Source organism: Brienomyrus brachyistius, chromosome 12 (genome assembly GCF_023856365.1).
Source record: "Brienomyrus brachyistius isolate T26 chromosome 12, BBRACH_0.4, whole genome shotgun sequence".
NCBI classification, from domain to species: domain Eukaryota; kingdom Metazoa; phylum Chordata; class Actinopteri; order Osteoglossiformes; family Mormyridae; genus Brienomyrus; species Brienomyrus brachyistius.
The window spans coordinates 25,345,632-25,371,555 of record NC_064544.1 but is presented as its reverse complement, the minus strand read 5'-3'; the positions used below and the strand labels follow the sequence as shown (position 1 = coordinate 25,371,555).

At 38.3% G+C, this 25,924-nt stretch overlaps 1 protein-coding gene across 3 annotated transcripts in view; it reads left to right on the top strand.

The window, feature by feature from the left end:
* Positions 1-1,960: 1,960 nt before the first annotated feature.
* Positions 1,961-25,924, top strand: part of rbpjb (recombination signal binding protein for immunoglobulin kappa J region b) — a 53,863-nt gene continuing 29,899 nt past the window's right edge. The window contains exon 1 of one of the 3 annotated variants that reach the window (XM_048971899.1): positions 1,961-2,169. In XM_048971899.1, the coding sequence (XP_048827856.1) occupies positions 2,150-2,169 (20 nt within the window). In that variant the 5' untranslated portion in view covers positions 1,961-2,149. Of the gene's footprint in view, positions 2,170-2,201; positions 2,463-25,924 lie in introns of those variants that run through there. The other 2 variants (XM_048971897.1, XM_048971900.1) reach the window with 2 other exon arrangements.

Here is a 25,924-nt window from a genome sequence, read left to right as displayed (position 1 = left end):
CTCCCACTGTCACATGCAGGGGGAGAGAGGGATTGTCCACGATTGATGTAAGTTTGGCCAACACCCTCCTTTCATCCACCTCCTCAGTGGAGTCCAAAGAGCAGCCCAGGACAAAGTCAGTACTCCTAGCCAATTTGTCTCTTCCTGTCCCTCTCTGAGCCCCAGCAACCCCAGTAGACTATTCATTCATTCATTCATTCATTCATTTTCCAAACCGCTTATCCTACTGGGTCGCGGGAGGTCCGGAGCCTATCTCGGAAGCAATGGGCATGAGGCAGGGAACAACCCAGGATGGGGGGGGCAGCCCATTGCAGGGATCACTCACACACCAGTCACTCACACATACACTCCTACGGGCAATTTAGCAACTCCAATTAGCCTCAGCATGTTTTTGGACTGTGGGGGGAAACCGGAGTACCCGGAGGAAACCCCAGGACAACATGGGGAGAACCCCCAGTAGACTACTGCGTAGAATATTACACATATGCTACAACTATATCACAGAATGTCCTTAACAGTGTCGTGCACACACCGAAGGACCTCAGTCTTCTCGGTAGGTGGAGAAAACTTTGGCCCTTCTTGTACAAGGCATATATGTATTGTGAGACCAGCCCCGTTTGTTATTGGAAGGAATATCCAGGTATTTGTAGACTGAGACAACTTCACTCCCACATAAAATGTTTGGAACTTTTCTTTCGGCTCAGCCCTGGACATGCAGCCCCCAAATCAAGCAGCAGTCATTCACAAACACCTTATGAAGAAAACTCCTACCCTCTTGGTCAGTGTCTGAATGGAATTCAAACCCCTAGATTTTATAGCACTTTAGCAGAAGGCAGATTCACCAACTGAGCAGAGTGATTCTCATTAGAATTCTTGTTATTTCCAGTACAGTTATACCATGATCCATATTCATTTTCTAAAAATCTGCAAAGTCCCATAGCCTTTACCATTATACAGTAATATCCATGTAAAATCTGAAAAACCAATGGACAGGGAAAATGACACCCATGGCAATATCTCTGACATCTTTGAAGCAGTTTAGCAAAATGCAAACAAGTAAGTGGAACACTGTACCTGAAATTGTGAAAAGGGAAAGTAGGTAAGCCACCGAATGTAATAAAAAAATGCCTAACAAGATGAGGACACACACAAGAGTTATGCAAATATTAATATCTGCATTGCCAAGGAAACACAGTATAAACCCTAAACAGTGTAGAATTATAATTTACTTCTGACCCTGATGTTTTCAATTGTTATAGATTCTGTTTTCTGTTGAAATACTCACTGTGAGAGGGTCGCTGGATTCCTGGATTTGGTATTTCCCAGAAAAGATAACAGATCTTTGATTCATTGGATTACAGCCCTGCATTACACCGACATAAATCACCCTTCTCTCTTGTTCCCACGAGACCATGGAGGTATTTTCTGACACATGGCACTGAATTTTTTCTGTAAATTTTAGCTAAATGTTGGAACTTGTTTAGAGGCTATTACATGAGTAGTGACAAGTCGAAAGATTATTTGCAAGAATGCGATTTAAACTCTTTAAAATCTATAATCACATTCATACCTAAACCCCCGAATGTTACGTATTTGCCATTTTCAATTGCACCTGTAACCGTTCACTTGCATTAATTACCAGTGCAGCTGCTATATATAGTCTATCGCTATATTTTTACTGACCATTCATCAACAAAACAAACTATTCTTTCAATGATTTAGAAACGTATTCTACGGGAGTTTGGCAGCATTTGCCTGGGAAAGTGTACGGTTTTTGTAGTAATTATGTGAAATTTCGAGGCAAACGTTGTTCCGATCGGTGGCATAATTTATTGCACCCAAAACAAGTGGGAATACATTATAGCACCATAAAATGCACTAAAACAACAGCGCGCACATCTCGCGATGCCACAAGGTTCGCTCCATTATGGTTTATTGTGAGAGTTTTCGTAGTCTCGCGTGATTTCTTAAGTTTCCCACGCCTGTTGTTGTGGCGCTTGCCCTTTTCTCTCACTCTCTCTCCCCCGTCTTCCTCTGTCGCCCCCCTCTCCCTCCGTCCCCAGTCTGCGTGTTGTTGTCTCGTCGGTCCGTTGCTCTAGCAGAGCAGGGATCTCGCGAGTGTTAGAGTTTGTGTGAGAGTTTGTGGAAGATGGCGCCTGTTGTCACAGGGTAAGTCTGAGAGTCGGGGTTGGCGGTGGCGGCGGTGACTGTGGCAGCGGAGTTAAAGTGAAAATAGTTCAGCGAGGTTTAATTAACGGGTTTATGTTGGGTGCGGGCTACGAGGCCGCGCCTTCTTTGTGTCCCCTGGGCAGTTTGTTGGCATCCCGTGGATCGCCGTTGAAACGCCTTGCCCCGCTGCGGCTCTCAGCACGGAGCCGTCCGCTCTCCTGCTTCGCTCGGGGTACAGCCTGGCTAGCTCTAGGATCACTGTGCCTCGCCAGACAACGACGCGAGTACAATAAGTATGCTGGGAAATGAACACCCCCTCCCCGTTTTGTTTCTCTTTAACTAAGTTACAAATAACCGATTATACACAATTAAAGTGTTATTTTTTTAAAAACGACGTGACCGGGTCCGTTTAACTTTGGGCTGCTATTGTGCCTCCTTCTTGGTCTCCGTGTTTTCGGTAAAAGTTTGCCTGTGCGCGCTTCGCTTTCTGCTAGCTGCTTAGCTAGTTAGCCGCGCTCCCGTGGCCAGGACTGGGACCGGAGGCGTCTGCACACGCGCGTGTGGGCTGCTACACGCCGACGTGCACCGCCGTGTACCGGACACCACCGTGTTTGTGCGTAGTTCCAAAACCGACCAACAATTATTCGACTCGAGGGGGAACAGTTAAGGACATGAACAGCTTCTCGTCCAGAAAGATGGATAACCGCGCATGAAGGACGGAATTGAAATGTTAACTAAAACCTATTTTGTATCCCAATAATTGCTAGTTATCATACGGTATTCATAAGGACTTATTTGCCGTTTTAATATATTGAAATTAAGGCTTATGATTGATTAACTCAATTTTTTTTTCACTTTGAGGTGTACAGGTGTGTAAACAATTTTATAGCTTATTTAGCTCTTGTGTAATATGAAACGAAATACTTAAGCGAACTAGACTCTTATACATAATTAACTTCGTTTTATAATTGGGTTAAATTTATAGTAATCTCGCTTCCGGTTACATCGACTTAAATTTGTGTGTGCTATTTCCTTATTCTTTAGGGTATAGTGTTAAAAATGTTAACTCAGCGTTAATGCTTTGTGATCCATCTGGTCCATTGATCTTTTTCCTTTTGGTGAAAACGTGCTTGGGTTTTACAAAAACGTTTTGTGTGATATTTTGTTTGATTGTTTGCACGATTTTTTTTAAATAGTAGATAAGGTTAGTTATGCTGAAAATAATGACTGAAACAACTGGAGGAACAAAGTAAAAAAAAAATGTACTGAATCTAAAGTTTATATAATCTTATTGTTTTTGTAGTTCTCATAGTCTAAATAGCTAGCCAAGTGGGACATGAGCAGAGTGTGTAAACATAAATATACTGATGGGGTAGAGATGGCGAGAATAAGTTGTCTTTCAACTCGGATAGTGCTTCCATACCATAGTCTGACTGGTCCAGCGGGTCAATCTTTGTCACTTTGTAACTGGTAGTGCTTTCATCACACTAGTTTCTATCACTTCAGCCAGATGGGTGTAGCTAGTGTGGCTAGTTAAGTCTCCAGTTCTGTTGGTCCATTGCACCTAAAGATCCTTGGTGTACCATCCTGCATTAGCTGCATTTCATTCAAATCAGTGTAGTAGTTCCCCGGGTTACACTCATTTTAGATAGGTTGTTAGTTCTGTGTTTTGCTTAGGTTGGATGAGGTTATTGGAGATTTTATCTGTCATTACGCATTGTCATGACTTTGGGCATCTTGTGACATCAGTGGTAGACTCACCCATCTATTTCCAACAAAATGCCCTACAGTGATGTTTTTCTTAATATAGTGAGTCCCGTCTTGTAAATGTACACAGTTATTTTTTTGTTTCCTCTTTTGCAGAACTTTTTTGCAGTCCATACCCCAGCCACAAAACACCAAAACTGAGATGATAGGCCGTAGCTGTTGTAAAATATACCCATAATTCTAAAAGTTTGATCAAGGAAAGATGTTTGATTAAAGCAAAACAAATAGATATTCTAGAATGAGACCAGGTGAAGATCAACTCCCATATCTTTGCAATAAAATAACTTTCCTTTTAACTTGATGTTAGAGTTTTATATTACTGTGTGGCTATATGCCTTTATTGTCAAATAAAGGTAGATAAAAGTAGAAAATGATTCCACATGTTTAGCTCCATTTAACAACATCGCATAAATATTCTACAGCTGGACCTTTGCATCTGCATATTCATTAGATTTGTTTCACACCTATGATAATTCACTAGCATACAGCTGTCAAGGAACTGGGGACCTATACTGGATGCTCCTAGTCTTTGACTGTGAGTTGGCATGAGAGAAAAAACTTACAGGACTGAGTAATTCAACTCCACCCATCCAACTGTTTATCGGCTTGAATGTAGTGATGAGAAAGTCTTTTTAGTTTTAGTCGTCTTAGGGTTGTTTTCAGTGCACATCAAACAGGACTGAAGTTAGTCTGCAGGAACAGTCAGTGCCTTACCTGCAGTGATGAATCCATGACTCACTTGATTCAACATTGCATACAGCCTTAGCCTAAGGATATGTTACTTTTCTTATTTATATGTCAGGCTTGTAAGGATCCTGGAGTGCGTGTAGGACTCAACGTAAAGGAAGCCTTTGTTTTTATTGTGGAGTTATGTCGTAGTATTACTAGAAAGTAGTGAACCTGGATACTTCAGTGGAACTTTAAATGGATTATGTTGTGAATTATTGTAAGTCACTTGGAGTAAAACTTAAATGATACTGATTGTGTTTGAGGGGGTGGAGGAGCTCCTCTTGGATTCCTTGTTAATATGTTGTATTTTTACAGCCATGTGTAGTCTTGACATCTGGGGATGTAAAAGAGAATCCAGAATCCCCCTGTCACTTATTAAAGAAGGGATGCGAGAGGCAGCTTTTCACAGCATTTTTTTTAGTTATATACATAGTCTTGTCTGTGCTGCAGTTTGTCTGATTTGACATGGAACTGCTATATGTACTAGAAAAGCAACTTTTTAGTAATTTAGCATTTTCAGCTTTTCATATGTGGGATTTTTTCAGGTAAATGTGACTGACTATTGACAGATGTCTTAAACTGTGAAAGGAGAAACTTATCTTGTATAGGAAATGAAAATGTGAAGACGTGTTTTTCTACAGTCGTTTCCGTTTCATTTGTTTTCGCCCTGTTTGTATCTTGTGCTGCAATGCTGATGACTTGTTTATTAATATGTTTAGTTCATTCAGTTAAATTTGTGTGATGCCAGCACTCATCCTGGAGGCTGTTGGCACAAGATGGGGACCAACCCAGGATGAGGGACCAACCTATTGCAGGGCGCACACACACACACACACACACACACACACCATTTGCACATGCACACCTTCGGCCAATTTGGCAGCCCCAGTTAACCTCAGCATGCTTTTGGACTGTGGGGGGGGGGAAACTGGAGTACTGAGGAAACCCCACAATGACACGGGGAGAACATGAAAACTCCAAACACAAGCACCCCTGGCAGGACTCGAATCCTGGTCCCAAACAATGCACCACTGCAACCACGTGCCACCCCCAGGCTAATTACTTTTGACAGATTACTTCCATTGTGTGGTTTGCAATACAGTAATTCAGTCAGTTTTCAATTTTGAAGTTGCTTATGTTAATATTTGCAAAGGACCTTTCAGAGCTTGGAAAAACTGAGATAAACTAGTTGCATGTGCTGTCTTACCAAGCAGTTTTAGAATCAGGTCTTTGAAACGTATTTGCAAGTGTGTCAGTAATCTGAACTGCAATATCATGCATTGACTTCATTTAAGTCATTTACCAATTAATGATGATGTAATATATCTCAACACACCCATTTAAAGTAGAGATGCACCAATCCATACCTGTTAGATGGATCAGGTATCGCCATATGTGATTGATCCACATCTGATACTTTTTTTAGTTTTTGGCAGTTTATAAAAGGAGAGCTCATATTTTTTCTTGTATTGATTTGCACAATCACGTGACAGCTCTTTTCCCATAAAATTTTTTTTTTTCCCCCATCGCATTCAAGTTGTACGCTAATGCTGCCACTTAGTGGGTGTGAGCACAGTGACTTCTGCTTGCTGTGATGTCATGTGCATACCCTTTGCAGTATGAGTAGTGTAAGAACATCAGAAAAGAGGGTGATGATCTGGAATCATTTTACCCTTTTTACAACTAATAGCACAGCTATTTGCAATCTAAGTTTTGAGAGGTAGGAGTAACATTTAGTGGAAAATTCCACTAAAAGCAAATGTGATTGTGTGAGACAATGCGAGTAATATGAAAAAAGTAATGGATGTTTTGAGAATTGCTAGTTTGACCTGCTTTATGCACAGGCTACAGCTTATGGTACATGAGGGGCTGCTATTGCAATGAAGCGCAAGTAACACTTTTGCCAGTGGGAGAAAAATCGGTTGGCATTTTAAGCATTCGCCACTTGTGTACTTATAAGATTGAACTGCAAATGCCTCAAACACCAGATGTACAACCTAGGTGGAACAGTATGTTATGTATGTTTCTAGTAGCCTAATTAAAGATTTTTTGGCCTACATTGTTTCATATATTTACTGTATTTTTTTATTTATATTTCGTTTATCAAAATTGGATTGTAACTGAAAAAATTTGGATCGGCCCATCCCTTACATAAAGCACCTTGGAACGACACTTATGAAAGATGCTATATAAAAAGAAACTGAATTTAAATTTGACACCTAATCGTCTGTCAAACTGTAGTTCAGATTTTGCTCTGAAAACAGTGCTGTAATATAATACGGTGAAATTCAGGTAAACACGAGTTTCCTAGTCCTAATCCTGGTACAATCCTTTTTTTATCTTTAATTTTCAATGCAATTGTGCATTGTGGCTGTGTTACAAAAGTAAAATTATGTGTCCCCCAGATGAAAAGTTAGATCAGTCACACAAATGTTGCTTTTTAGCATTTTGGCCCAGGTTTGTTGTTTTGTGAATGTTTGAAGGGGACTTTCTCTCAACTGCTTATGAGTTTTGAGTGATTTTCAGTTTGGCAGACTGACCTTGGTCATTGTTGCCATGTTATTTTGCAGCCACATGCAATTGTGAGACAGAATTTTGAATGAAATTCAGTGGTATTTAGAAATTGTTTATTCTGTATTGTAAATTGTACGCCTTGTTTCATACATTACATTTTAGTAAATAAGTCATTGTGTTGGCTAAAAATTAAGGAAGTGATTACGTAAAACACTTAGATTTTCTGAAGGCCTTTGATGTTTTCCCCCACAAATGGTTCTAGCTTAAACTCAAAGCTGCAGGGATTTTACGAACTGTAGCAGCTTGGATCGAAAACTGGTTAACAGACAGGAAGCAGCAAGTAGTTATTAGAGGCACAATGTCACAGTGGGCCTGTGTTCATAGTGGGGTATCGCAGGGTTTAATTTTAGGACCACTATTGTGGTGATATTGACACCAGTACATACAGTGAACTGGTTAAATTTGCAGAAGACACCAAGGTGGGTGGTGTAACATATACTAAATTAGCAGCACAGAGGCTACAGTGGGATCTTGATTTAATTAACGACTGGGCTGATACCTGGCAGATGAAATTTGACATATATTTTATGGGTTCCACTGAAATAAAGGTAACTGATTATGAGAAAGACCTTGGTGTGTATGTTGATGCTTCCATGTCCCACTCTCGCCAGTCTGGGGAAGCAATTAAAAAGGCCAATAGGATGTTTGGTTACATCTCTAGGTATGTGGAGTTTAAGGCAAGGGAAGTGATGCTACGATACTATAATTCCTTGGTAAGACCCCACCTAGAATATTGTGTGCAGGTTTGGTCACCATACCTTAAGAAGGACATTGTTGCCTTGGAAAAGGTGCAACGTAGGGCTACGAGAATGATTCCTTGTCTTAGAGGAATGTCTTATGAGGAGAGGTTAGCTGAGCTGAATCTGTTCACCCTCGAGCAAAGGAGATTAAGGGGGGACATGATCCAGGTATATAAGATTCTAACAGGTCTGGATGCTGTTCAGCCAAATGGCTATTTCAATATTAGTTTAAATACTAGAACTCATGGCCAAAAGTAGAAATTAGCAGGAGAACATTTTAAAAACGAATTTGAGGGAGCACTTCTTTAAACAGCATGTAGTTGGAGTATGGAATATTTCCTGCTAGTATAGTGCAAGCTAAAACCCTGGGTTCCTTTAAATCAGAGCTAGATAAGATTTTAACGACTCTGAGCTATTAGCTAAGTTCTCCCCAAACGAGGTTGATGGGCCGAATGGCCTCCTCTTGTTTGTAAATTTCTTGTGTTCTCATGATTATTCAGTTTGGTTATAGAAAATCTATGGAATTCTTTTAAAAAAAAATTTATTTCACTGCTTTTTGTGAAAAACTTGCTAATGCCCAATTTTAACAATTGTTTGTTTTTTTTATTTAAAATATTGTAGCCACCAGTCATTTCTTAAGGCATTTCCTCATTCAGTAAGGAAGTCTTCTCCTATTAGTAGTGATTGCAGCGTTGCCAGGGAACTGTTATTTACTGGATTTTCAATGTTCAGGATGTCTCATTCAGAAAACATGAAGTGATCTCCTGTCTGTTTCTTTAGTTTCATTCAGCAAGTTTCCAGCCAGTTGCTGTTTTGCAATCTTTGTAACAGTTTTGGGAAGGGGGGGGGTCATTGGTGGAACTTGTGAATATCTGTCTGTCTGAACTACTTTGTGTCTTTTTCGCCACCTGTTTATGTTCTTGGATTTTCATCCTCCCGAGTGAGTGTCCCCCACCAGAAAAGGTATAAAATTCCTTGGCATGGTTTCCAAAAAAGATGCATATACTAATTACAGGAAAGCTGTGTGGGAGTTTGACCTTGTCTAAAAACATAGGTCTGCTTAGGTTTTCTTTTTGATAGTCAATTTTTTCTAAGTCCATGACTCCGGTGTTTTGTTTGGCTGAATTGTTGAGAGGGGAGTACAGATGCCCCTCACAATCCTTGGAGAAGATCATTGCTTATCCATTGACTGTCATCAGTCAAATGTGCTGTGCTGGGTCATCTAGCAGTGTGAGTTGTCTATGGTGACTGTTTGCAAGGCGATGGATGAATGGCTGGATTTAATATTTCTAAAAGATTTTCTGATTTGAAATCATCATTTGCATGATCCAGTATTGTTTCGTAAAATCTCAAGAATGATTAAAAAAATATATATATATATGTACCTTTTATAGGGTATGGCGTCTTGTGGATGTGTGAAGTTTTTGCCCCCCTTAGTTTAGCGGAAATTCCACAAATTTTGTAAGCTATTTAACAAGAAATCATTTAGACACGTAATATGCAAAAACATTCAATTTGAAACTCACTGGTCATGTTAAAGTTGCAGCTGTTTTGAGGCGAATTCTTAATTCACTTATTAATATTTGTAATAATGCTGCAGGTCAGTGGGTTTCTTGTACAATTTACTGCATTAGTTCTCTGAATCTTTTTTTTTTTTTTTTTTTCTTTTTTCCAAGCAAAATTGGTATTGTAGTTGAAATATCCCTAATCGAATTTATTTTGAATTAGAATCTGACTCAGCGCCTTGTAAGATGGAATGGAATCGATTTGGGGAAATCGGTGGCAATACCTAACCCTAGTGACTTTGTTATCATAGGGATTGCTAGTATGTGGTGAATGCCGGAAGTAGATATTTGTGCTTAGAACTGTGGGAATTATTTTGCTCTGAACGTGGTACCATCTGTTCTTCAGCTGGGTTTTTTTCTGTAGTTGGTAGGGCTGCACAATTTGAAAAACATCCAGATTCACACCTCTATGCAATTTCTAAATTACAATGGTTCTGCATTTTATTATCAGAGCTGGATCAAACCAAGAAAGTACCAAAAGTATAGTACTTCAAGGTGTTGGGTTTTCCACTGGTGTAAAAATTGGCACGGGCACTAAACCACATCACAATGCGAGGCGGGGTGTCTTGTACTGAATTAGAAAAAAAGCTATATATTATAGGGCTGGCCAGTGTGCGATATTAATACCAACATCGCATGTTACACACGTGCAATTCCTACTTCGCCAGTCAGCTAGATTAAGATCAGGCTTTTTCTTACTTGCAATTCTGTATACTGAAATTATAACAGTTTGTTTCGCTAAAAAAAATTTACTCCTTCAAAGAATGATCGTTTTACAATTGTAATTGTTTTCAAGATTAGCTAGTATGTGTTTAAAAATCAGTTTGCCTCCACTGCTTCTGCATGATTGTGTTGGAGAACACACACAGCAATCATAATCATTTCCATCCTTGCTGTTTAATCACACGTAGGCTTCATGAGAAATTTGTTGAACTCCTTTTTTTGTTTTATAAATACCTCAATATCTATTAAAACAAAATCACATTGCAATACTTCAGAAAATTTCCAATACCGTACTGTCCTACAATATTATACAAAATACTTTTTTCTTTTCATCCTACCCTGATCTTTGGTTTTTCCAACTGGATTGCAGTTAAGGCTTGGGTCACTTCATTTGTCCATGCATCTTTTATAATTTATTTATTATTTTTGTTATTATTATTATTGTTAATTACCTCATTTCATTGTTCTCTGAGTTTGCAAGATGTGTTTGAGGCAGGCTATTTGTATAACTGATCGACAAAGACAGCGTTTCAGGACCCACAACAAAGTACCAAAAAGAGCCCCACTGGCACTTTTGGTACTGGAACTTTTTGGTATGACTGTTTTGGTTACCCAAATTGAATGGCCAATTGAGCATTTCCTTTTATATTCTCAGAAGTTGATATGCCACTTTTGGGTCAATCATATATTTGGCACAGTAATATTTTGTTGTGCAAAACAGTTTGAGTGCAATAAATGTTTAAATTTAAGGAAAAAACTTAGAGAATCATGATTTGTGCAGCACCCTTGTGTTTGTGAGTCAACAGATACAACTGGTTACCTTTTTTTGGAGGACTGTTTTGAAAAGTTCTTATGAGATAGGGGTTTCTATCAGAAAGCGTATGTATTTGAGTCGGGTGCTTCAGATGTCAGTGTTTGGTGCTGTTGGTGCACTGTTTACAATAAGCATTGACATCCTGTACATACCTGTCTAAGATATTAACAAACTGCTTGTTTTAGTCTCAAGAAATTGTCAGTATAGATGTAAATATTCTCACCCCCAGTGTAACTTGTAATGTCCATCTTAAGCATAAATTATATCCTAGCCTTCGGTGGATGTAAACTCCCCCTACATTTGAGCTTATGAACTACTAAAAAAGTAAGTTGCAGCATGCAAATAGTTTCAATGTAATACTGTTATAATGTGAATTTACACTTCCTTATCCTTAGGTATAAGGTCCAAAAAAAAACACTGTTTAAAAGTGGTAAAAATGGTACATATATAACCCAACAAACCTTGTTTTTAACATGCAATAGTATAACATTATCAAAGAATCTTAACTTGTTACCTTTTCTGGTATTAAGGATACAGCAAGGTTGCCGGCTTGATATGTCAACCTTACGGTGCATATTCACCGCACGAGGTACCATACTTTCGCTATTTTCGGTACTTCTATAAAGTACCAAAAGTATGGTGGTACTTTTGTATCGATTTTTTCATTGCCGTAAAAACTTGTAAAAAAATATTGCCCAGTGTTGGTTTTCCTGTCGGCGTCACTCCTGTTATGATCCTTCACTTTCCTTTAGTCCTGCTTAAGCTTTTTGATTTTCAAGTGATATTGTTTCGCGTGTGCCCCATTTCTTCCAAGCAGCCTGCTATTATGGCAAATACTTTTTCTTGCTGGATCTATTTATCCGATCATATTGCAATTGAAGCCTGTGTTTCTTCATTTGTCCATCCTTCCATTTTACTTTTTTTATATTTTTGTTTCTACTACTTTTTATTTAGTTTCTCGCTGTTTGCTGTGTGTTTCAAAAGATGCCGGTAGTATTTTATGTTTCAGCAGCAGGCTATTTGCATAACCAATTGACAGCAAATATGATTGCAAGTCCCACCCCAAAGTACCAACGAAGTAGCTGGTTTGGCACTTTTCAGTTCTGAAACTTTCGGTACTGGTACTCGGCCAGAACTCGGTGGAAAAGCGAAAGTACCGTACTTTGTGCGGTGGAAAAGCGCCCTTAGACTAGTCAGCTAGCATTAGCAGACAAGCTAGAAAAATTTGTTGCCCTGTTGTTGTTTCTTGTGAACCGTTTTTCTTGAGCTTGAGCATGTCATGTAGCAGAATGAATGTCAAGCACCCATAATAAATGTGTATCTATTTTTACCACTATGAATTTACCACGAATTTGACAAACATACCAGTGATATAACAAACCCTAGTTAATATGTGATCTGTAGAGATACCCCTACAGTTTGACACGCCTGTGAACCGTGGAATGATTGAAAAGTTAACTTTTAACTTTAAAAGTTAAAACATAATAGTGGGAAGTAGTTTTACTGCTACTATTATTTTCTAAACTAATTGATGCTTTGACAATCCATAGAGGACATGCATTCAAGGCTTGAAATTCATTTCTCAGTGGGGGAGAGTTCCTTCCTTAAGTATAACACATGGTGGAATTTTAAATTTTTTGTGGGAATACAAAAAAAATCCCAGATTCAATAGCATCAGCTATGGAATTTTCAGTGGAATCCACCTCCATTTCTTTTGTCAAAGGGCTACTTTTGTCAAAGTGTCCAGTTACTACAGATCTGTTTTCCTGAGAACTCTTATTTTATCATCTTGAGTACCCTTTTGGCTATGTTGACATCACAAGAAAAATAAGTAGTGAACTCGACCTAACAAGCCGGAAAAAAATAATGATTGATGTCCACTATGGACGTCCATATTATGTAGAGTTGCTGTGAAAAGATACAGAAAAACCAGTTGCATGTTTGCTTGAACAGGGCATTTTGAAAGTTGCTTGCTTTGTTTTCTTCAAGTTCTTGTATAATAAATGGAATGCAAGGTTGTCTGCCCTGTTTTTTGTTGATCTGAAAAATGATCCGATCCATAACTCAAACACCGTGATATGATCTGAACCGTGAGTTTTGCGATCCATTGCACCCATAAGGGTGCTTTTCCACCGCATCAAGTATGGTATAGTATTTTTGGTACTTTCACTTTTACATTGACTTCTGGTTGAGTACCAGTACCAAAAGTGACAAACCAGCTGGGGTTCTTTCGTACTTTGGGGTGGGAACTGAAATTCTTTCTTGATTTCTTATGCAAATAAACTGCCTCTGAAACAATACAAACACCACCTTGAAAACAGTTACAAATACAGAAAACAATGATAAACAAAGTAAAAAAAAAAAATTAATTGTGATCTGTTTGGAAGAAGAGATAAAAAGATCAGAACTGCATGACAAGAAATTTAAAAAGTGTTTTGTTTTAATTCGTTTAATTTACTAGGACAGCAGGCATATAGCATGTAGCGTGCTGTCCCGGCGATGTGATTTTGTTGGAACAAATATTGGCGTATTTATAAAGCAAAAAGTAGTTTGTTAAAATTCTCACAAATCCGTCTAGGACTGACTTAAGCATCAAGGATGAAAATGAATACAATTGCCTCGGAGAACACAGGCAGTGCTCATGCAAAAGAAGCAGAGGTAAACTTTTAAACTGATTTTTAAACGTATTGGATAATCTGTAAAAGGAATAATACTTAAAATTGCAAAGCTAGCTACGTTTTTTTTTTAATTATTATTTTTTGCCCCCTATGAGAGTAAAATGTTTTAGTGAAACTTAAACTCCCTGCGCTATAATGTCCGTACAGAACTGAAAGTAAGAAAAAGGTTTCTTAATCTAGATGACTGGCAAAGTAAGATTTGCACATGTACAACATGCAATATTGGTATTAACTTTTGATATAAGTATTTTTCCTGTAGTGATGGCTCTCTTGATTTGAGCCATGTGACATTTCAGTTGGACCAATGTTGGTATGGTTAGCATACCAAATTAAACAAAGGGCTCAGCATTTTGCAGGGGTCATTACTTATTTGTTGGTTATTTCTGGCAATAACAGATATCCTCAAAGGTAACATCCTCTATTTTGCAAAGTTATGGGCCAGTGTTAATACTGTCTAAAACATTAAAAGTGATGGAATACCGATGGAAACGAAGTCTTTGTTAAGATGGCGGTGGAGGTAAGCTCATATTCTGCCTTGCGCCTCAGCTTTAGATAACATTGAGGCTTTAATTGGACTGGGTGATATGAATATCAACATCACTTAAATTTTATATGACAATAAGAATATGAACTTTAATAAACTAAGGGCCATTAAGGATTCCATCATAGAAATGAAGGTTATTCCAGCCAGTCATATGGTAGTTTTCTGAATGGCAGCCTATGGCAAACAAATGCACAGCAAGATTGATTGAGTTAGCGGCTCATATCATTGAAGACACATGCACTCCTCCAGAGAAAATTTCGGTGTTGGTATCAGTAAAGAAAGTGATTGCCACAACCACATCTTTTTAAAATAGATGTTAGTGGTATCGTGGTACTTTGGCAATTTAAAGTCCAGCATGCAGCAAACTGGTGCAGTGTAGTGTAAACTCTGCTCAAAACTTGTGCCGACTAATACTCTGAACACCGTTTGTAGCGTATGGAATACAAGCACCTGCAGTCACAGACAGCAGCATTTAAGTTTTCACTTATAGTCTAAAGAAATACAGAACAAATCGCATTCCCTATTGATTCAAAATGGGATACAGCCTTTTTTTCTTCAATACCCGATAGGTGATGGTTATACTAGCAATTTCTAACTGGATCTCTGGAATGAGCACCAAAGCAGTCAGACAAAACCCCAGCAACAAGCCCATAATGTTGACGTTTACTAGTTACACTGTACAACTAATTTTTGCATATGATCAAAATTGCATTTCACTTTGCAGCCATTCACTGTCATTTTTTTTTATTTTGAATCTGTATAAGAAGAATTCTAATTGAATTTTAAGCAAAAATGTAGCAAAGCAAATGGGGTGAGTTTCCAGAAGCCACCTTAACACTACATCGTTTGTAAGTTCTATCTTTTAGCATAACCCTTGATAATTGTCATTATCGTCACATTTGCATGAGTTCTCATGATGATTTAAAATGTTTTACTCCCTTTTAAAAAAAAATTTAAGCACCGGTTTAAAAAAATTGCCTTCTCAATTACTTGTCAATATGGCAAAGAAAGATGGAGCATAGTGAATGAGGTCCAGAGAAATAGATAGAAAACCTCAGTTGTGTGGGAATACTTCACATTAAAAGTAAAAGGAAATGCAGAAATTGAGAGACTTGTTATATAGATAACCATTTGCCGTTTAGCCTCCTGGAGTATCTTAACCTGTCTGTCATCATTTTGCTAAATTTACTTTCATCAAGTGCTGTATATCAAGGTAATTGCCACTAAAACAAAGGCTAGCCCTATTGCATAGCCACATTATTTTACCTAATATGGTATATAATAACCATGGAATGTGTTTTATGTCAATATTGTGTTTGGGTAGGGCTGTACTGTAGTAGAGAAATTTCAAATTGCACTATTTGAAATATTTCCATATTTATGAAAGAATTCTACCCATAATTGTAGCCAGATGGGACATTTAGCAATATAAACTGTAGTATAGGAATAGCTTCCATCAAATGATTGGTGGTGTTGCCATGGGTTATGCCAGCAGACACAGAAATACCAAAAAAATCAGTTGCTTTTACTTATTGTCCTCTCTGGAATCCAAAACATTTCCATATGGGGGAAGATGAATGTCTTTTGTTGACCAGTTACTGTTTTTTTTTTTTTTTTTTTTTTTTTTTTTTTAACCTATGACTGAGCAAATGATTATGATTGACTTGGATAACCCATGCTTTTTTTTAAAAGCATATGCTACACAATGTTGAAAATTTAAGCCATAACTATATTTGCAGAGTTTACACATATTTGCCTACTGTTTGACAGTTGCATGTGCATAACACGTTATGCAGACATATTGAGGGCGGCACAATTAGGCAGTGAGCAGCACTGTCACCATACATTGCCACTTTTTATGTGTGGAGTTTGCATGTTCTCCCCATGTGTGCATTATAGTCCGTACAGTCCTTAAAACATTCAACGTGTTAATTGGAGTGCCTGTATTGACTGTGTTTGTGTGAGTGAGTATGCAGTTGGGCTGGCACCCCATTCATGACTGGTTCCTGCTTCTTACCACTTGCAATATGCAATGTATAAATATTCAATGAAATTAAATTCAGTTTATTTTTATGTAGTGCCTTTCACAAGAGTCCCCCCAAGGTGCCTTACATGGTGTGTTGTGATACATCATGACATATTTAAGACAGAATAACACAAAAACAAGGAAAAGGGAAGACAAAGGTGAAAGGGAGAAAAATATTTTATATAGGTCTATGTATATATTTTTTTAATATAAACTTAATTGTCAAATTAATCCGTAATTGCTCAGTTATAAGAATAATTTATAGTGGCAGTCCTACGGATAAAAAAAAGTGATAAAATATTTTTCCATGTTGCCCAGACCTATTCTTCTATGTGCGATTATTCTACCCCTCCTTCTTTGTGCTGTGTGCTTTTTCTTTTGTCTAATCATTGAGAGTAATGAATTGCGTAGGCTTATGTTTGTACAAATATTTCTGTATGTATGCATTTGTTTGGTTATTTAAATGATAAACCTTTTTTTGCAATATGTTTCTCTGTGCATTTACAATAGACTGTTTCTGGGCTCTGCGTGCATGTACGTACCGTAGAGATATTCTGGGCTGCTGTCCAACAGTGTCTTCCAGATTTCTGCTTATCTGGAGTAGTAGAATCCTTCTGCATCTGCAGAGCTTGGGAAGGTTTGGGACTATTAGCATTAACTACAGAACCAGGCAAACCCTGTCCCCTTTCCCACTGACCTTAGATAACCCTCATTATGAGTATCTTCTGTCCGCTCTCTCTCTCTTCTTGATTGCTATTTAGTCTCAGTTCTTCTCCCCCTCATTTCTCTTGCCATGTTGATGGCCATTCAAAGGGAGATGGTGGTTCCCTTCTATCATCTCTTCTGTACTCGGTGACAAAAATTGCTATGCACCAAAATGAAGTCGTGGTAATTAAATTAATCTGCACGTGGTGAAAGGTCATGTGACTGTATTGCAATGATTATAACATCAGATCAAATGGACAACAGAGTTGGCAGTATGGGCACACTACTGGTTCCGTATCAGTATGGAGTGGCACCCCCCTGGGCCTGGATACATGCGGCGATATGGTGCAGAAGGGAGTCATGCAGCTGTTGTATCCTCTCCAGTGGCAAGTTGGTTTACACCCTTGAGATCCTGCAGATTGGCACTGAGCTCGAATTAAGTCCGAGCTGATCCCAGACATGTTCTATTGAGGAAAGATCGGGGGACCTGGCTGGCCACAGGAGGACCTCAACATGATGCCGGCAGTCCATAGACACATGTCGTATGTGGACAGGTGTTGCCTTGTTGAAAGACTGTACCTGGTTGCTCTCTCAGTAGGGGTAAAACAGGTGGATGCAGGATGTGACTGATGTAGTGCTGTGCTGTCAGGGCCCCCAGAATCACTACCAGAGATGACCTGAAGTCATTCCCTATAGCTCCCCACACCATGATGTCTCTCCACAACATTGGCAGGATCGGTCCACTCCCCTTGGTGCCAGTATACGCTCACACGACGGTTGTCTGTGGTAATGCAGAACCAAGATTCATTGCCGAACATTGTACGATGCCACTCGTCATCAGTCCATTCCTCCCGGTTATGTCACCACTTCAAACACAGTTGTCTCTGCGCTGGTATTAATGGTAGCCTACGCACGGGATGGTAAACCCGTAGTCCGGCTGATGTCAGTCGTCGAGACACGGTATAGGATGACAACGGTGTTGTAGAGAGTCCAATACCCGTGTCCGGGTGGCAGGCTAGAATGTCATGGGGTTCTGTAATGCCTGGCACACACTATATCGATCCTCCCTTTTTGTCTGTCTTGGGTGACCTGAACCGTCATGATGTGTCTGGGTGCCATCGTGCCCATTGGATTCAACATGGGGTGACTGTGACATCTGCACACTCCACATGCCGGGCAGTTGCACGATGTGACCACCCGGCTTCAGGCAAACCCACAATGCGACCCCTATCAAACCCCATCAAGTGTAATGCTAATGCTGTCTAATGTGTCTGAGAGGCATCCTCTGTGTCTGGTGACTAGATGTGCCAATTCCTTGTAAATCAAATCATTTACAAACCCATTGCTGGTCTGCATGTGTACCAAATTCCATCCAAATCGGACCATTTCTTCTGGGTTCTTTTTTGTCATTTAATATACTTAATGTTTTATTCCTCCTTTTTAATGCTGTTTTTAATTTAATGTTTTTTCACTGTCTATGCACTTTGAGATTTTCTTTGTAAAATGTAAAGTGCACTATATTTATTATTATTATTATTATTTTATTATTATTTATTATGCAAGTGTGGCTTCAGACTCAAGGAAGGTTGGAGGCAGACTAGTTGGTTAGATTGGCATGAGTTGCTCAAAGCTGAGACTGAGTTGCTGTCAGTTCTGACTGAGTCAGTCAGTGGCTATTTTTGGAACATTTCACAGTATTGTGGTGCAGCCAATCAATGCACTTTGCACATCCGTTTCTCTGGCCACCAAACTTGGTGACATGGTACCAATGTATGACTAGCATTTTTTTCCCTGCCATGGCCTATAGCACATTTTCCAAAGCTTTAAACGTGTAACTTCTAGTTGAGAATTCCCTGAACTGTTTTCCAATTTTTCTTTCCCCCCTCTCTCCTCTTCCTTTAGGCACAAATGAGTGAGATGGACCAGCTCTTGGTCCCTCTTTCATCTCTTGGTTTATCCCTCAACTAGATAAATCCTCACTAACACATTCCATTTCTTAGGCCTATTTATTGTACATTTAGAATTCCATGAGTCCAGAACTTGGGGTTTAGATCTGCTCACTTCCTTATTTTTATACCTAGTACAAAGTAGCTTTGCATATTATTTGTGCTACCAAATGCAAATCATGCAACAAACTGAGGTCTTGCCAGCTTTGATGGGAACTCAAAGTCCAGTTTGAGAATGAGCAGTTTCTGCATGGAGTATATTGAAGGACAAGTTGCTGAAGGAGAAACTTTTTTGACGATGTTTTCAATAGACGTAATCTGATATCAGCTTTATTTCTAGCTTGGTGTATTAGATAAATAGATAAAACAATAGTAATTAATGGAGACTGACACCTTCCCCCCAATACATGCTGTATCAGCAATCTGGAGTTGTATGGTTGGACAGTGAGGTCTGCCTGACCTCTTGTAATAGAGATTCTATGTCAGCATTGTGTTGCCATTGCAGAATAGCAGCAGCTAATTTTTAATTGTTTACTCTGACCAATGTATGCTAATAATTGATTTATAAGATCAATAAAAAATGAATAAGAAAATTGAAGTTGTAAGTCCAGAAGAAGTACATTTTAAGAATGAATCTGCTAACACCCTTTGCATTGATAACATGAAATGCTGTTACCTACTGCCACAAACTGTTGCATCACTCTCTACCATGGAACTGGGACACATTCTATTATATTGTGGTTTCCTTTTATTTTATTTGACCATCCCTATTATTCCCTAATCACAGTTAGTGTTCCCTCTCTGTAAGTATAGCATATCACTGGACCTGGTGGAACATATAAAATTAACACGCATGCAGATGTGGATTGGATTTAAACCCATAGTACACCGCCACGGAGCCATCTATTTTATTTAAACTATTTTTGTTAAAATAGAGTTCTTGAAAGGGAGTGTCACTATGACATTATGATCTGTAAAGCAGAATTTCCATCTTTTTAGTTGGAAATCGTATATGTCGTTCTGCTGTTCTGTTGAACAGCCTGCCAGCTCCTGTGTGATCAAATATATTTGAAGTGTGGGTGTATGAGTGAGAAACTGAGGGTAGTGACCTCAAGTAGACTGAACATCATGCTTTCTGTTGCATATTTTGTTAGGCAATGTTCAGAGATCACATGGCCTTTTATGTCACCATTGTCTGGCTGAGTTTAAATGGTGGTCTACATCCCTATCTCTATGCATTTATAACATTAATGCATTGTAATAAGTTGAGGTCTTGGGGATACCGAGTGTTTTTGAGAGGTATAGCTGAGATGAGAAAGGAAGCTGAAAGCAATAATGTAAAGCTAAATGGATAAAAATAATACCCAACAGAACTTCCTTTTCCTCTGCTGGTCTTCACACTATGGTGCAAAAAGGGAAATGTTGTCAGTTGCAGTTTTCTTGAGGTTTCTGTGCAAAATATGGCCTATTTTTGGCCTGTTGAGCAAGTATTGGTTATGCCAATGCTGGAGAAATGAAGTTTTACAAAGGACATGCACTTTTGAACCTTCACTTTAGAGGAGTAGCTCTCTTAGCAGCATACACCAGAAGCAAGAAGTTAGTGTCATTGTCCTACGTGAGGGTGGTAGTGGGTCTCATTTTCAGTCTTTCCTCTGGTTTATATCAGGTCTGCAATGGACAAATGACTGCAGAAGTGCTGCATCTTCTTTCTGTTTTTGATCCAAGGCTCATTTATTATTTTGTGTTCTCTAACTTGCAGTTCCTGGGTCACATAATGCTCTTATTTGCTACATTCTGCTGAACTGTTGTAATATACTTTTGGTGTTGCTTGGAAAACAAATTCAGGTTTTCCTTTTTCATGTCCTAATAGAATAACAACAGAAAAATGGAAGAAACAATATAAATATACTCTGTGTGTGTGTCTAATCTTATGGTATGAGTATGAAAAAAACTGTCAGAATTCCTTTGGTTCATTGGGGTTGGTGGGGGTTGGAAGGAGGCTCTAAATGTATTTAATTTAAAGAGAGTTTGGATAGTTTTAGGATTTAGGGTGTGGTGAGTGACGACAAAATATGCACGTGGGTCAGATTAAGGTCATGTATTCCTGTATAGAGATGCTTCCCACTTTCCTGTTGTGGCCGAAGTGTTGCAAAAGTGGAGATGGTGAAATTTTGTAGAGGTTTTTTTTCCAGCAGGGGCTGTATATGTACCTGAAACTCATCTCAGCCTTGTAGCGTCAGTTCCCAATTTTTCTGCCTTTTATTAGATCTTGTGTCATGCTGGGACATTACGTCGATGTAATTAATTACCCAAATATGTCTTAAGATTTGTCGACGGACTACACTAGCGGTAGGCGGTACACCAGTGTCATAGTCATTACCGGTGTGATTTGTCGGCCACAAAATGGATTTATTGTTTACAGCATATTTATAAAAATAAAGCATTTAGAAGGTGGTAAAATGGTTACCTACATGTGAATGCGTTTGCATGTGTGTAGACTTGTCTCGAATTGAAAATTTCACTCCTGCCAGCTGACCAAAGTTGGCAACCTTGCATTTTATTTCATATGAACTGTAAAATGCACTTTACTTTTTGGCTGAAACAGCTTGTTGCTCCGACAATTTTAAAACAGATATGAGAAAACATTACCTATGACACATTTTGTGTCTTTGAAATAAAATATTTGTAAAATTTACATAAAGGGACATGCTGCTCCTCCCAAAACTTGCAAAAAAGTAACCACGATATAATACCGTCACCATCTAAAAAGTGAAAAACACTGCGATTTAATTTGTGGTCATATCGCCCCTCCCTAGTCTACACTATTGTGAACTTCGAAGAGGGCAAGATGGCAATGTCAAGTAATGAGATCCATTGTTTAAAATAAAAAATCTTTTAAGGAAGAGAAATTTCCGGTCAGTTTATGGCATGTTCATACTCTTAGTGAGCATTAAAGTGACCTAAAGTCATTCATTATGTATGGGAGGGCATATCGTCAGGTGGTGAGGAGTGGGGCAGCATGATTTAGGTGGTGTGAACGTCAAAATGATGATGAAACCCAGTCAATTTTATGGTAACCAGCTATGGCGTAGTTTGGCGGCAATCAATGGGATGTAGAAATGCTCCGATAATAATGGCATTTTTTATGCGTTATAACTTCTGGACATAACACAGAATCGGCTGATTATTCACTTAGTTTATCCAACATTTACTGCTGTGCATGAACATTCTGTTTCTAATAATGTACTAGGTGTGTAATTTAATAATCTACTAGGTGTGTAACAGTACACAAATCATGTGTTTTGGGTTCACGGTTCAGTGCAATTTCGGCACAGCATTGAACAAGAATTTGTTGTATCATATTCTGCAAATACAAGCACCATTAGGAACAGATGTAAACTATCAATGTGTCTGAATAAAATCTAATAGATATTTACTTGCACATTGTTAAAAATAAATACATCAAATATAACGTAACAATCATGATGAACTAAATTCCATGTTTCCATGTTCTCTACTAGCGATGGTCGCATATCTATAACAATAAACACTCCTATAGTAGGGCTGCACGATCTGGGGGAAAATGATCTAATCGCGATTTTTCTGACAGACATTGCGTTTACGATTTGATTTTGCGATTTTTATTTTTTTATTTTTTTTTTTATTGTCAAGCTTCAGTTCAATATTCAGTGTGTAGTAATTTTAAAACACGACGCAGCATGAGATACCATCAACATTAACTGGTCTATATTCTAATGCAAGGATGAGAATTTAAAGATGTGGTGTGTCAAGTTAAAGTAATAAATGAAAACAATTGCAGCAAAAAGAAAAATAACGATCTTGCAGGTAAAGCTGATTACCCCCTAATAACACTAGAACCACCTTTACCTATGCCAATGAACAAGCGAGAACTACGTTTATGCAGCACTTTTGTTTGTGCTAATCTGTGATTATTGTTAATAACAGCAGCTAACAACACTCAAAAAGCCGCAATGTTCATAACAGTCTGGCTGTTCTGTAAGTAAAGCTGGAAATTTTTAGACGTAGTATGCATTTTATAAAATGTTGAATAAATAGAAGTTGTTTATTGGTGATTTCATGTTGGTCGATGTTTCTGCTTTTTAACAACTTTTGTTTTCTATACAAATCAATACAGGTGAAACAAAAAAATGTACATGTTCAAGGTTGCAAACTCTTTCAGACTCTCATGCAAGAAATCTTAAGGCAAATCTATATTCCATTCTGAACTTAAAAACAGCTGCATCAAAAAAGACTATTTACAAGGTAATAAAACTTACATACATGTAAATGTATATGCAGAAGAGATAACAGAAAATCTCATCTCATCAGACCGAAGTTGCCAACCCTGCATTTTATTTGAAATGAGAAGTAAAATGCAGTTTTCGACTGAAGCAGCTTATCGTTCCTTTGCTTTGTTACTTGGACAAATACAAATCAAATGGATAAACATTATTTGCGTCTCTTTTTGTATCTTTTTTAAATAAGACCACGTGTCTATACCCAACTGTAATGGCAAAGAGATCTATTCTTTTAGTATTTATGTTAAAGCAAGGCTTTTATTTTATCACTGTTGTGGGATTAAGATTAATCTTTGGAAATACTTAAATTAATAAGCACAAAGACGTATGACATAAACCACGACTGTATTATGGGTTTTACGACACTTTTGGGGGTCACTAACTCCGCGGTTGTGGGAATTACTGACTGTCTCGTTGTTTTGATGGGTTAGCGGTATCCTAATGCTATTGCCTATTAACAAAAACAAAAGGTATGTTACTATGAAGCATGATGCTGCTGGAGTTTACAAGGAGCTCACTGGTTCTATCCATCAATAGGACCTTTCTGAAACAATCTTGGACCATGAAATAGGAAGGCAATTCACTTATGGCTCAGTAGCGAAATCAGTATTTTTCCGCACCGCAAATGTAACATTTTCCTTGGGTTTCACGTGTTTGTTCTTTGTGGGCCTATACACCTTCTTGGGCCACTTGTGATTGGTGAGAATGACTGTCACACAGGGAGCATGGCATGAATTTGTAGCAGGTTAAACCCTGGGTCCGACGTGCTGTGTAATGTATATCCTAAATCGCAGCCTTTGCGATTTGCTATTTGCGTTGTTTCAAATCGCGATTCGATTTGAAATCGATAAATCGTCCAGCCCTATCCTTTAGGCGTAATACAGTCAGCCCTCGTGCATTCGCGCAATCATGATTTGCACAGCTAATTCATAAATCATCATTATCTTAAATCGATATTCATCTTTGGTGAGTACCCATATTACTGTTTTTTTTATTCAGTATTTTTAATGTGTATGTATTTTTGTTCTCTCTCTTCTTTTGTGGTTAGCACACACATAGTAGTTTTACAACTTATTTCTGTACGTCTATGTAATTTTTAATTGATTGAATACCTGTACCTTATACGTACAGTACCTGTTTCCTTTTCGTACTTTATCGAATTGTACCTTGGTTATGTGTATAACTTCTGTCAATACATTTACAGTCCCGTTTGTTTACTCATTTTACCTTACTGTGAATGCAAAGGAAAATGGCAGTCAATGCCATGTTCTATGAATTAGTAGGGGTAACATTAGTATACTGTACTGTGATTGTGCTAGTGTGACAAATATTGGCTAGGCGATACTATACCCTATTTTTACATTACCTTTAAAAAAAAAAAGAAATGTTTAATGTATTAAGCTAACTTTTTAAATTAAAGTGTTTTGGGAGCATGACTGGGGTCATATTTAGGATGTAAACTAAATAGAAATAAGTACATATTACCATTTTTAGTGACTCTACCAAACATCTGCGAATCCTCCTCATTCATGACCAGTTCTGGAACCTGACCTCGCGAATGTCCGATGTCTGACTGTGATGATGATATTATTATTATTTATTATTATTAATAATAATAATAATAATAATAATAATAGTAATTATTATAATAATTATATTGATTATAGTATATTAATATTTTAAGATTATATAATTATTTATTGGCTCAGTATAGCTTTTTTTTGTGTTTCACAGGTAGGTTTTGCTTTACTCCAGTCATACACACACACTTGGATAATGTCATCTCAAATAAGTTAGCATGTTGGATGCATTTCCATGAACAAATCTGGGTTCGGTATAACAGAGCTGACCGAAATGTTCTTAAACCACTGATTTTATGACACAGTGAACTCAAAGCTGCAATTAGCATACTGGTTTCCTTGAACATCTTGTGAATTTAGGTTCCTCTAATGTGCTAATTAGATTCATTCTATGTACTTCTCCTGAAAACATACATTGTATGAACAGAAGGACTGGGACACACCTCTTAATCATTGAATTCAGTTGTTTCATTCAGACCCATTACCATAAGTATATGAAATCAAGCAGCTGGCTATGCAGTCAGGTTTATAAACATTTGTGAAAGAATGATTTGTTCTGAAAAGCTTAGTGAATTAATTTGTGGTACTGTCTAGGGATGTCCAGATCCGATATTGATATCGGAAATAGGTCCGATATCAGCCCAAAAAAAACTATCGGATTATATCGGACTGCGTTAAAAATCTCCGATATAAGCAGTCCGTTCCGCTATAAACTCGTTTACAGCTATTCTATCCAGCAGCGTCCAGAGCCAGCGTGCAAATCCCACGTGATCACAACACTGCTTGCTAGCGAATTAGCAAAGAAAAAGACCGATGTCGGCCGTGTGGCAGTATTTTCAAAGTCCGAAAAAGACAGTGTAGCTCAGTGCAACACTTGTCATGCACAAGTTTCCCGTGGTGGAACAGAACCGGGAAAGTTTAATACGTCCAACCTCATCGCGCATTTGAAGCAGCATCACAAAACTCTGCATGAGGACTTTCGCAAGACCACTGAGTTAAAGAAACAAATTGAAATGGAAACTTTGGACACTCAACCTTTAGCAGT